This window comes from Candoia aspera, chromosome 2 (assembly GCF_035149785.1).
Source record: "Candoia aspera isolate rCanAsp1 chromosome 2, rCanAsp1.hap2, whole genome shotgun sequence".
In the NCBI taxonomy this organism is placed as follows: Eukaryota; Metazoa; Chordata; class Lepidosauria; order Squamata; family Boidae; genus Candoia; species Candoia aspera.
Window position 1 is genome coordinate 226186474 of NC_086154.1, and position 14550 is coordinate 226201023.

At 37.7% G+C, this 14550-nt stretch overlaps 1 protein-coding gene across 1 annotated transcript in view; it reads right to left on the minus strand.

The window, feature by feature from the left end:
• Positions 1 to 5342: 5342 nt before the first annotated feature.
• ADGRV1 (adhesion G protein-coupled receptor V1) overlaps positions 5343 to 14550 on the minus strand; it is a 252597-nt gene continuing 243389 nt past the window's right edge. The window contains exons 88-89 of the mRNA XM_063295429.1: positions 11577 to 11754; positions 5343 to 6976 (exon numbers count right to left, since the gene is read on the minus strand). Coding sequence (XP_063151499.1) covers positions 6858 to 6976; positions 11577 to 11754 — 297 coding nt within the window. The 3' untranslated portion in view covers positions 5343 to 6857. The remainder of the gene's footprint in view (positions 6977 to 11576; positions 11755 to 14550) is intronic.

The following is a 14550-nucleotide window of genomic DNA, read 5'->3' on the forward strand; positions in this document are numbered from 1 at the left end:
TGGTATACAAATAATCTTATGTAAATGAATGTCACTGAAATAACATGAGATGTATATACCCATCTGCCATCTGCACCTGAAAATAATAATATTAACAATAATAGCAATAACCGCAGCAATCCAAAGGAGTTGCACCAAACAGATACGGTCAGAAATTCTTTTCTGCATCACACAGATATAGAAGGAAGACCTCCTCCCAGGGCTTTCAGTTAGCAGGCTTAAAGAAGAAGTGGGGGTCCCTCAGGCCCAGACAAGGTCTTTGAATAACAGTGCCTTCGGTGAGCTACACCCAACTCCATATTGGTGCCACATCAACAAATGGCAATTATGTCCATGGACTGATATAGGATTAAAACGTCTCTGATGAATTAAGTGGCTTCCAGTGAAAGAGGAGAGGGGATCCCCACTCAGGGCTGCACGGCACAATTTCCCTCTATATTACATACCTGGGAAGGCAAAAGCAATTAACACATGGCTGTCTACCGGGGGTGGGGGGCAGGAGATATCATCACACAAATGGCACAAATGGTTGCCTATTGTGCCTGGGGTAGAAGGGATGCTGTACCATCCAACTGGAAAGAGCTCATTGCCAGTTTCATGCTGTCAGTGCATAACACCCTGCTTATCTGGATTCTGTTACATACAGATTGTCTTTCTCTTTTACATCTAGCCTTAACAAAGAACTTTCTCTGCATCATTTTCATTCTGAAACATCAGGTTAACCAGACATTATTTTGTCCAATTTTTAACACGGTTCGGAACAGCAAATGGGTGAGTTCACTATTTAGCCATTGCCCTGGAGGGCTACCAATCTATGTGCCACAGCAGGTAGGACAAAGTGAAAGGAATTTAAAAAAAAAAAACCTATCAGTCCCTTGTACCCATCACACTATGGTATTTTCCAAATATAAAGGAAGAGGAACTAGCAACAACACCCTTTGAAAGTATGGGAAAGGCAAATGTTGGAAGCCACAATCTCTTTTCCAGTTCTGATCTTGAAAGTTTGAAAAACTCACTTCTCCTGACTGGCTATGACCAAACATGTGTTCATTTAAAGTATATTTGAGGTAACCTTGCATACTTTGCCATGGTGACAGCATTTTTAAAAATTAAATTTACCCAAATTATTATTCAAGGATCAGAATTTTGCCCAGCAACTTTCATATGGGCATTTCCAGTAAAGACTTCTGCTACTATTGATGTAAATGTCATTTAAAATGTCATTATGTCTGACATGCGATTATAGAGTCCACAGTTACAATGCTGCCATTCATAGGAGGCAGGAGACAGCTCTGCATATACAATTATGCACTCAGTCTAATTATTGATGTGAACAGGAAAGTGTGCAAAAGAATTCTCAGACTTCTGGACTGGCCCTACTAGTGAGGGATGGATGGCTAAGGCAGTGGTAAGTAATGCCATGCCTTCCAGATGTTTTGAACATCAATTCCCATCAGCCCCAGCCAGAATGGCCATTCTCAAGGAATTATAAGAGTTCTAATTTAACACATCTGGAAGACATTGGGCATTAGATTGTCTGCATGGTCTAAGCATGTGTATGAATGATTATCTCTCAAGGAAAATCTTGGCATAATTGGAATCCTCGTCCTTATCTCTCCAGGTCTTGTAGCTGCTTCTCCTTGTTGCCACTATCTTATGACTTGCCCTCCTTGAAGTTTACCTCAAATCTGTGTTTGATTAGAAATCTAGAAGTATTGCAAATGCCTAATTTCTACTAGGAAAATGTCACAGAAGGCTGTGTGTGTAACGATTACATGAACACCAGTGTTGAGCGGTTACGTTGTAAGCAGTCAATATTTCCAGTGATTTGGTTGACTTTGATGTTCATACAGTTCTATGGATTATTTGTTATGCATGCCTGAAATATGACTGCATAAACTTTTTCTTAAAAATTAATAAAATATATTTAGAAGTATCCTCTTGTGATTCTTTGGAGAAGTATTTGCTTTTTAGAAGGAAACACTAAAAATTACTCTTATGACTAAGTTTTATTGTGTTCTTTTTTCCTGTTGCGTTCATGACCCAACACTTGTAGTGTTGTGATGTAATTCTTTCCTTGTTCTTTATGTCTTTAAGCAGCTCATGGCATTTTCAACTAGCAGGAAATCAATTTTTACTTGGTGGATCGACTCATTTAAGGAAGTGAGAGAAATTAAAAGCTGATGGTCAGTAATTCAGCTGATCTTGGGCAAAATTACCAATGGATGCTCTTAGCAGTAGCACACTATTTCCAGGGACAAAGCCTTAGTGATCTTTTAACCAACCCAATTGTGAAACATGACAAAATGTCAGAGCAGTTTGTACTCTGTGTTTTGACTGAAAATGAAGCAGGTATCAGTTTTTTGTTTGTTAATAATAATGGTGAGTTCATGTTGTAGCATGAATTTCAGGCCACTCAACTATCTGGGCCAATGCTCCTTCCACAGCTGTTGAGTAAGCCTCAGAGAACTGGATTGCGTTAAAATTTTCCACCTGAACAAAAGTTTGTGTAAAGGTCTTTTAGGGAACAGATGAGCCCTAGACACATTGACAAATACCAAATAGTTCTATCTGATTTCGTAGAACTACCCTTTGGCCTAGGTTATTGAAACTATTTCATACAGAAGAGGGATTTTCAAGTACACGCAAATCACAAGTGGATTTCATTGACTCTTCTCCCCCTGCAAGGGCTGATCATTGCTAGTACACATGACAGGGCAAGGACCTTCAACAATGCACTGACTATAGCACAAAGTCCCTGCTACAGTTGTCTAATTGTACAGGGAGTACTCTCACTTCATTCATGGTTCACTATGACAGTGCTAAAGCTGCTTTGGAAGGCCCTGACATCTGGAATAAAGCTTTGCCAACCAATTGCAAAGAGCAATTGGTGATAGTACATAAGCCCTTTATCTCTCTCTCTCTCTCCCTCCCTCCCTCCTCTCACTTGCAGTGGGAAATCAGCAGAACATTATTACACCAATGTTTCAGGATGTGTATCATGGTAGCAGTAGAGAGGAAACTAAATGTAAAGGAATAGATGGATCTGCATGTAGTTGTAACAGCTACACTCAAAATAGAAGCAGACCAGGGACAAAAGTTGGAAGGGGGCATTTCAATGAAAGGGACAAGAATAGCTTGAAATTTTCTAAAATGTGCCCCACCACTGTGGCTCTGGGTCTGTGGGAGAGTATGTGAGAGGGAAACCTTTCCTAGTCCAGCAGGTGACAACCTTTAAGCAGGACCTTTGGATCCCTTGCGAAAAGGGCTCCCAACACCACTGACAGGTTGGCAGCTGCTGCCTCTCCTTCTACTCCTTGACATGGGAATAATGATCTCTCAATCCCCTGAAAGTTAAGGCTTGAACTTAAAAAAAAAACATTATCCTTGAAGACTCCATATGTGATTACTGCAAAAGAGATTGATGGATCCACCCAAGATTTTTTAAATTGCTAGTTTATTTCATGGGGGGGGGGTGACATGGGATTATCAGTCTTCCAGGAGATCAGTAGACTTGTTCCCTTGCCCTTCACCAAATCCAGATGAATGTTCAGTAGGGCATAGGAGGATAATGGTATGACGTGGGAGAGAGATTTAACCCACTTCCCAATCATGCCCCATCACACCATTCAGGGAGCAATTGGTGGTTACTTTTCTTGCATCCAAGGGACTGGGTAGGAAAGGAAAGGAAATCAGGGCATTCACCAATTGTCCTGAAACTCGGCTGTTACATCTATAAGGACAACACCACTCCCTGGCCTCCTTGCTGAGCATCTAAAGTTCAGCCATGGGAGCAGTGCAAATTAGGTTGACCTATCTTTCTGCTGCCTCAAGGATGGGAGGAATACACATTAACATGTCTGTGGGGAAGTGCCCAAAGTGTGAAGAGTAGTAGTGAACAATAAACCTAGTTTATTTCAATACCATTCACAGCACTTCTACTTTCTAGCCATATAAACCCTCCTTGCTTCCACCCTGTCTTCACACTGATTCATAAATTGCCTTTTTCCTTTATCACCTTTCATTCTTTTGACAATCTCATCAACTCAATCCAACCATATCTTTCTTGGTTTTTCCCTTAATCCATTCATTCTTTTTTCATATAATTGTTTCACAATTCAATTCTATTCAATTCTCTTTTTCTGTCTGACCAAGGTGCCTCAGAACACTCCTTTTGTACTGGTTACTCACTTTAATATTCTGTACACATTCATTCATTAACCATTCATTCTTGACTCTATATCTTCTTTTACTACACACACACACACTTTCTTAAGTATCCCAGTCCAACTGCATTTCTGTGTTTCTACTAACATGCTGAACTCGAATGGGCAGAAACACATTCTTATACAGAACCATTTTGACTTCTTTCAACAAACGATCATTCCTGACAACAGATCACATACTAGCCACTACCTTTCATCATTTTCATGTTGTAACATTTCTCCATCCATTTTTTTTCATTTTAAGTAAACATTCCACAAAGGCCTATACATTCTTCATCATCTTCTAATATTTTACTGGAGCAGCATTTGCTTTTGCCCTTTATTCCATAATTAAACCTATACCCTCACTTCTCTTTATATATTTATCAACTCCATTCTACAAATCAGAGCACTTTTAGATTTATTGCACCCTTTTAGTTTCACAAACATATAACATATCGATTTTTTTCTCGTCATTCCATTTGTTAATTCATGCCTTTTATTATTTACTCCTTTTACATTCCTAGTCACAATCTTCTCTACAAAGTGGTCATCACTGGATGGATTCAAAGATATTGATCTCTGCCACCTGCCATGGTTTTGGTTAACCAAAGTTTTACAAAACTTTTTAGTAAGAGAAGGGAAGAGTAAACCATATCTCTAATTTAGAGATTATCTTGCAAGCCAACATGGTGGTGCTTATCTTACCAACTATGAGGAACATGCAGTGTAGAGCACCCTGCATTGCTCAATATATGCAACTGAAGCCACAATCAGGAACATACAATTCCAGAACCTAGTACTTGCTACTAACTTGTCCCTAGTTGCCTTTAGCACCAAGAAATTTCAGGACACATGTATTGAGTGCTGATTCTTCTTCTGTAGTCTCTTAAAATAAATTGAATGCAGTGATGCATGCCATAGTGTTATTGATTTTCCCCTCAATACATCCTACCCCAATTCTTTTTCTTTGAATTTAAAAATAGAAGATAAGTACAGGTAGACATTCATATAATGGTAAGCATACCTCTACCGGTCTTCAATCCACTTGGTAGATTATTCTACTTCTGAGTAGTAGAATAGAAACATACCACACATTTTCAAATCAGTATATTTAATAAGTAATACTTAGGGTAAAGGTCTTTGTGGGCATTTACATTGGGAAGAATAAATGCATAATGAAGAGGACATGAACACTTCTACTCTGAATCTGTTTACGTTCAAAGACAGCTGATGGAAGTAGCTACTTTAAGCCAGGATCCAACTCCCTCCTCTTACACTCTATGTAATGCTAGGCCCATGCTAAGAATGCTAGCCAGTCAATTTGTCCACATTAAAGGACAAGATCTGAAGCAAAAAAACCTTGGCACACACAGACAACCCTTATGATTCAAATCTTGCACAAGTCTGTCCCCAGCTGATTTGACTGCACATGTCCAAGGATACTGCCACACAAGCATCCTGAAGAACATGGCTACTTTAAGGACCATGGCTTTGCTCATGTTAAATTTTCAAATGCTTTGCACAGCAAAGGACCCATGGGCAGCAAGGTTTGTATTCATTCTTCTCTAAACAGGGTTTATGACCTCTCAAATTGGTTTAAAATTAATTTGAAAAAATAAAGCTAAAATCTCGTAAGATTTCACAAGATTTCATGTGAGATGGTGTGAGATTACTTAATTCTCAGGGGAATATGGTGGTTTTGCAAGATCTCAGGTGAAGTTTATTGAGTCAACCTGGTCATTCTGTGAGATCATGCAATGAATCTGGTGTCAAAATAAAATGATGACACCTAGAGTAGGGCATGTATATTCAGAAATGCATTTAGATCAGGGACTTTGCTTGGCACCCTTGCTTCTCACAATTTATGATCCATGAAGTGTCCTAATAATAAGTCTGTATTCTCCTGGGGCTATAAATCACACTGAGTCATATATGAAGACTTTTCTTTTAAATGCAACAAACCTTTTGAAAAACCTCAAAATGCAAAAAAAAACCCAACCCCAAGAACACTTTTTTAAGTTCCTGCCTCTTAGGAAGGACCACAGATAGGACACTATAGGCCAATTTCTTTTTCACTCCTGTCTTAGTTCATACTGGGAGAAGTGTTTTCTAATTATCTGCCTGTGGGCTTAGCATATCTACATGTGAATTTCTGATTATAATATGTTCTCTGTTGCTTGGAATGTAAAATGACATTCTGTTGTGGGCCAAAGGGAAAAAAAAGAAAAAAGGGGAAAAAAAGGCAGCGCACTTTGAAAAATATCTATGGGAATAAAATAAATAGCAACTCAATAACCATCATATCGTTTCTGGTCCATCACACGTAGATAAACACACCATCTCCATCAGATGGACTATATCAATTTTTATTAAAACAGACATACACACAGGAGTTAATTTTTAAAAATTAGCTGACTTGATAGAATAGGTTCATCTAAATTAATGGCAATACATGAGTCATTATAGCTTATTGTAAAAAAAATACAAGGTTATTTCCTTCACTTAAAAAACAAAACTGGTTAATTCTTCAGTCATATAGTTCACAGCATTCTGTTACACAGCTATATGTAGTGAGATTTTTTTTTGTTGTCATTCAAAGAAAACACAGACATAAAAAGCAGAATGCAGCATGTTGAAAAGATAAAAGAATTAGAGATGAGTGTCTGCTATAGGTATTCTTCGAAGTTCAACAATTTGGGAATTAACTATTGTGCTTCCATCCTGGCTGCCATGACAAGACTCAGTGTCACTGATGTTGAGGCCAGCACCTGAAACACAGAAAGGAAGGCAGAATTTGAAGGAGTATTAGGTATGTTCGCCACCTTGAGTTATTTATAAAAAATAATAAAGGCAGGATAGAAATATATATATATATATATATATATATATATATCTATATCTATATCTATATCTATCTATCTATCTATCTTCTGGAGAACGTGCTTCTCAGATGATGATGACGATGATCAGCTTCCCTATTCTTAGTGCAGTTTTAATAGTTCTGGCTGGATTTAGGGACTCACAGACAATTCAAAATGCAGAGGTTCAGTCATATCAAAAATTATGCTGCTAGCCTTTAAATTGTCTTTAGCTAACTCTTGTTGAGATTAATACAGAAGATTCCTCCAATTTAAAACATTTTAGGCCATAGTAAATTATTTCTAGTCCACATTTGAATTCTCTTTCTTTCTTAACTATCAGTCCCCTCACTGAATTTTTGATCCATAAACTACAAATATCACAGTAACTGCTGTGATTTTACATATTTTATTCTACTACTGCAATACTGTCTTCACAATATTTTAAGACTTGAGCTGCTGACTATGTTAGGGCTACCTGATCTGGGTTGCAAAACTCCAGAAGTCTATTAGATGGCAGCAAGGAGATACATTTAAAAAAAAAAAATCTTTACTGGTCATCCAGATTTTTATAGCCTAGCTCCAGTCTTAATTTATATGAATGTGCGCACGTCCTCTCTCTCTTATACATTCACACACACTGTATTTTATTTTTTCATGTAGTCTCTAAGCATCATGTCCCTTAAGAGTCCTTTCTGATATACTTTCATGAAACATGTGTCTTTAAAAGAATACACAATCCTGAATATGCAAGTAAACCTCCAAGGTGTGGAAAGACAGTTGCTCCTCTGGGTTCCTCCTGTGCACTGTCCAATTGCTAGTGCGGCTCCTCACTTGCAAACATAGCATCTTCCTGATGAGGGACAGGGCCTCAATGCATCAGTGGTGATCTCAGATTATAGTTACGCCATTTTAGAAAGCTTGGCCAAGGCCTGTACTAGTTGGCAGATTCCCTGAACCAACATTACATCAGGATGAATATGGTTGTCAGTGTAATGCCTCCATATTTTCTCCATAGAGATATAGTTCTTCTGGCATAGCCTTTTAGGATGATGGAATAAGCATTTCTAGCACAGTTTGAATTCTTCATGAACAAAAAAAGGTGGAAAAGCTTCTCCTCCCCACCCCCACATTCTCTCTTCTGCAAGTGGCACCAATTGATTGCTATTGCCCGAGTAAACATACTGTGTTTTTGGTCTCAGGACGAGTAAATAAAACATTAAAAAACTGCCCAACCCCTATCTATGCATTTCAAGACTTGCAAATCCTCTTTATGCAGAAGTGCAGAAGTGCATGCAAGCATAATTAAACATGGTAATGTCAAAAGAGATTAATTCCAGGCATTACTTGCCAGTAAAACCAGTTACAAATGAGCAAGGGCTGCAGAGATTCATTGGACTGGGCAAAATTATTTCTGCTGCAGATGCATAGGCTTCAAAGGAGCTGTACCAGCAATAAATCTGGCTCATTGCATTTGAAATATGCTATGTTTGCAGGAAACCAAATGCTACCACTTTCTCAACTAGCAATTTCTAAAATACAAATCAGACAGAAAACGTGGCATATTAGATTGCATTGTTACACATGTCCAGGATTATTTGTCTACTTTTAATTCAAAGATACAGGAGCTGACATAACCAAATTACAATATTCTCCATGCCATCAAATGACTTAAAGGTGTTTTACAAGGCAGGTTCCTACTGCTATTGTTAGGCAAGCAGTGTGTCTTTTTTAAATCTTTTCCTGCTTTACAGTTGTTTAGTGAGAAGGAAAAGAAGAAGAATTAGCAGTTGAAGACACAGGAAAATTAAAATGGAAGATGATGATGAAATCTGGGTCCCTTCTAAAAATCCTTGAGTGAGGGAGGTTGATCAGAAGTTTGAGGGTAGAGAACAGAAGTCCTGAAGCAGTGAATTAACTTCTAATTTCTAAAATCAAGTATCACTGCACATAAGCTGTTCCTAGAGCATGGGCCCCTTCTGTTCCTTGACAAAATGACTGATGATGCCATGTTTCTCATAGAATCCTTGGAAAATGAGTCAGTATAGAAAACAGAAAAGGAAAAAGCTAAGCTACTATGGGTTTCAAAACAAGGGATATTTCTATAAAGTTACAATGACCTTCCAAAAAAATTGCCAGTGCTGGCTGGGATGATACATTGAAGCCCAGTTCCTCTGGATGGCAGCAGACAGAGTAAAACTGACATAAATCAGTTTATGAATTTATGAAAAAATTCTGCTTGAGGATTATGACAAAATGTTCCTTCATGTGCTTGCTATTTCAGAACTGTACAGTATGGAATTTCCAGAGTTGACAGCTCATTGTTACCATTAAAAAAACAACATACAAAGCCAAATAGATTGACCTGCAATTTCCTATTTTATACATGTGTGGCTTTGTTGTGTCGCTGATTGTTTAAACAAATAACCTACTAAGTTTACTGCTCTTCTAAGATCTAAATTACAACATGACTATAATTACTTTTTTTCATGCCATGAATGAATTCTTAAGGATTTGATAATCTTCTTTTGGAATAAAAATACGGTATAAACTCCTCTATGGAAGAACAACTTAAAACTCTGCACAGACTGTTAAGCTATTATCTAGAAGTGTTTACCACAAGACAGAAGAGTTCTTAGGGGCAGCATGTTCTCAGATTAAAGCAATGAGGCCCTGTAAGACTATGTAATGACTTCACACTGAGCCTGTGATTTCTGAGAAAATGTTGCGTGTACATTTCCAATACTAATGCTAAAGTTTGTTTTTCAGGCTGTCTTGCTAAGAACAGCTTTATCAGCTCAGACCAACTTGCAGTCAAAAAAGAAAACTCTGAGATATGAGTCTGACATTGCTTTCCATTCTGAACAGGAATTACAAATCTAAAGTATGCTTATGATCTTCTGGGCTTGCAAAATCAGTGCAGTGATATCTATTATTGCAAAGGGCAAATGAATATTAAATCTCATCTTGCAATTTCAATGCCTTTTATATGTTCAAAAACTTGTATTGTATTATTGATAGTTTCTCACCTGTTTTATGTTTACACGCCCAACAAGGTTTTTTTATTGGCAACGTAAACAACTGTTATTTTCATATTGGAAGCTCTAGCAGAATTGCGCTTTTTTTCATACAGTATATCCTTCTAGTAGGAAATAATTGTATTTATTTATTTATTTATTTATTTATTTTGGTCTAACAAGGGAATGAAACAAGTACACTATAGCTCAGATGTGAAGGTTTCATGAACAAACAAGGGCCTACTGAATTTACCTAAGAACTAACTCCAGTGAAACTAAATGCAGATTATGGCTCAAAGGTCTCCCAGCCGTCTGCCTAAGAAACTCACTGTACCTGTAAAGCAAGTTTAAGATGTACTTTAGGCAGCTAGTCTTGACTTTCTGCCTATGTGACATGAGGCATCTAGAATTATTTCTTCAGGGCACTCATAGTTTGACCCTATTTTAATTAGCACTTTTTAAAAAGTTATATAACATGGCACTTGTCCTTCTCACATAGTAAAGACACATGCATATGCATATACAGCATATTTCTGTCATTTTATGCCTTGGTAAGCAGTGTTACAATCATGTCATTTGCTGTCATGTCTGGCTATGCAACTACCAATTTTCCAAAAAAATAAGACTGAGAAGTTGTGCTGCTGATTGACCCATGCATAAACATAATCAGGCTTGCACTCAGGTACGTGTAACTAGGGATGTATATAAATTAGAAAAACAAGTGCTCTTTTGAAGTCAGTAATCATATTCATATTTGTATGCTTTATACTTGGCCCTTCAAACTAAGACAGGTTTTAGGTTGGCAAATGATGTACCCTCCAAAAGTAATAGTGACTATGGTTGATTGTGAACCAAAGTGCAAAACATATGATGGATGGAATGCTGTCTTGCCACTGTTCTAGGAGATCTGTAGAACTCTTATCCATAAATTTCACCTTTTCATCTTCTGCATAACCAAGAAATCCCAATAGCCCCTTTTTTTGACATACTTTAACACTATGATTGGATTTTATCCATCTTTTACTTTTGTAGTTGCCTGATCACATAGAAGTAATCTTAATCTGATTCTTGGATGATAGTTAATATTCTTCATATAGCTATGAGGAGCCTAACTCAGCAGGGTGGCATAATTGCACAGTCCATGACAGTATTTCTGATTCATGTACAATTGCTTCCATATAAATGCAAACCCATTTGGATCCATATAAATTGGATATATGGCAGCATTTCTACCTCTGAAATAGTAGCCTGTGATTTATATAAGAATGGTATTTCCTTCTTCATCCTAAATTTTAAAAACATAAGAAAACACATTCTACTTTCCATATATTGGCTAAATGCTTTTTCATTCAATTTGCCTTTTTGTTCTTTAAATAAAATGTATATTAAGTTCAGCACAAGGCAACTTTTTTACTCTGATTAGAACAGCAAGCCAAAATACATTTGCAAAAATCACATCTGATTATTTAGAAAGGAAGATATATTGTACTTACCAGTTTTTAAAGCAAATATTAAATCATCAAACTCTTGTGATTCTTCATCTGCCACCAAGGAATTGTTCCTAAATCCTCCAGCAGCTATGTAGGCGCTGCCATTCTGTGGGCTTTGCTTAAACACAGCCCTGGCCTGGCCACTTGTTCTCAGGGACACCCTCTCCCAGTCTGCTGGCATCTTTAAAAAAGCATTAAGAAGTATATAGATTTTACAAGGGGTGCCACAAAAATCACTCTGCATTGTCTTCCCAGTGATGTTATTTGTTCTCTAGGCTAGAGGATCCCTCAAACAGCAAACTATACCATCATCATTATTTACTTAGTTATTTTGGCAAGTCAGAAAAACATTATCTTGGTTGAGATACAACAGGTTCATCCCAAATGTCCTGGCCCTAGCAATGTGCATATAGGCAAAAGAACTAGAGCAGTGCTTCTCAACCTCAGCAACTTTAAGACATGTGGACTTCAACTCCCAGAATTCCCCAGAAGTCCACACGTCTTAAAGTTGCTGAAGTTGAGAAACACTGAACTAGAGCAACCGCTGTTTCCTTAGCATTATGGCATTTCCCAATGTTGGGTCCTGAGTTACAAAATTCCACAAAGCACCTCTCCTTTCCCTAGCAGTAAAAACACTTCAATATTATGAAATAAGAAATTGCAGATCTTTCATGATATTCTACCTAACGGCTAGGCCAGGCCCACAAATTGTTAGACTAAGGTATGATGATATTGCCAAAAATACTACTCACAAGGAAGCCTGCTTCTCTAGGACTAGCCACCAGTTCCTTTAGGGAAACACAGACCATTCTTGATAAAATAATAATGTAGAAGTATATACAAGATGAAAGTTACTTTCATTGTGAAATAATAATTGGTAGAGCTACAAACACTGAAAAAGATGGAATTCATAACTGATATCAAACTGGCTTTGGATTTATGTGTGAGCTCTGTAATACCACAAGAGATGTCCAAAGAGAAGGAGACAGAGTGGCCAACATTACAGCAGTAGCAACTTTAAGGCTGCCTTATGGCCTGAGACCTTCAGGATATGTGAAGACTGGCCCTGTTTCGGCCAACACTGATTGCCTACTGAGGTGAGGGTCAAAGACCCTTCTGCATCTCTGAACACCTCCAGAACGGCAATTAGTGTGGAGCAGAAAAGGACCCTTTTCTGTGACAATAACCTTGTGCTGGCACACTTGCTTAAGGAAGCTTTGTGTCATCCTCTCTTCAGTGGCTTTCCAGAGGATGGGTAAATCCTGCTTTCTGCTGTAATTGACTGCTTACTTCAGAAGGAGTGGTTGGTAATAGAATTATTTTTAAATGGTTTTGAGTAGCTATATTGTTCTCTGCTACTATATTATTTCATTGGAGCATTTAGTGGATTTGTTATTTAAAATATAGATTAAGTATGTTCTGGTTAACTTTTGATGCTATTTGAGAGAAAAGGAGCTTGTTTGAGAAAAACAAAGAACACATGTTTAGCTAGGCAAAACTGGGGCACAAATGTTTCAACAGTCAACAACCACAACTTTTGCCAAACATGGTTTATGATTAACATCCACATAATGTACACTGATTGACTGTTATTGTGACAGGTGCTGCTACCACAAGTACACAATAAATGTACAACAACTAGGCATGGGACATGGTCATCCCAAATTCAAATCTCTGCTGACCCAAAAAGTCCATAAAGAATGAAGCTAAACAATGTATACAGTGACACTTGTGCTGAAGGTAAAAAATACAAACATTAAGAAACAGTACTCAGCCCTTGCCACATACACAAACACACCACACATACACACCTCTAATATGGTATGCTAATTCAATTTCCAATCGCCTCTAGTTGGGCAAAGAAATCTTTTTGCATTTTTTTTCTACCTTTTTTCATTCAATGTGATGAAAGAGAATTTGCTTTTAGAAGTTCTTTCAAGAGAGAAAAGAAGAGAAATTATTTTGGGTGGAAGGTGATATCCTTGCGCTTTAACTATGAGGTGGCCAAAATGCATGACAGAATGTTCTGTCTCTCATGATGCCATCATCTTTCTGGCTTCCAGGACTTCAATTAAGTTCAAGGAAGGTTGTCATTAGGGAACTCCTTTAATTTTTTTTTTAAGTAGTGATGCTATTGTCATCAGGAAGGCACAGTCTGCCCATTGAAGAATTGTTGGAGAATTTTTCTTTCCCTGAAGATAGTCAGAGAAATTTCCTATCCCAAGCTTCTCTGCCAACAAATTTATTGGAGAATTTTTGAAAGCCCATTTGTGTCCAGCTGCAAAAAATTATCAAGGGACTCCAATTACTGGTATCTTGAAGTTTGACCTCAATTAGTTCCAGCAACTTAAATGATGATTAAGATGATAAGCATGATGAGCTAGGGTAATGTGCAAATACTATATGTATATTATTTTATAAAGCACTTGCCATTAGGATGTGCTATAAGATCCAGCTTTCCACCATCAGGGGCATATTCTCTCCCTTTCTGTACTTCTAAAATTTCTTAATTTGGCAATTGTAATATGGTACAACTGGGTCACATTTGGAAGTGGAATGGAGATATCAGCACTTTTGAAATAGAGCAGAGTTGCTGAAAATAATATGCATACTGTATACTACTGATGCTTTTGACATGTATAGTTTACAGGTCTATTTTCCAGACAAATCCAATGACCTGTTTATATGAAGCCTGAAATGGCCTGGAGACAGAAAGTGGCACCTTCTTTGTCTTGCTCACTTTCCTGACCTGTGAATTAAGATCAAACAGAAAGTAATTGCTCAAGTTGATATGACAGTCAGCATGGATTTCTGCCAAAGTAATGATGGCATCACTATCACAGAGCTCCCAAGGGAACCCAACAGCATTCTTCCAATGGAATTTTTTGCTGGGTTACAAAGGAGAAGGAAAATCTGCTGTTGCTGCTTGCCTTGTCATTTGGATTTCTTTCTTGTGCAGCTGTTAATGTAGATTTTA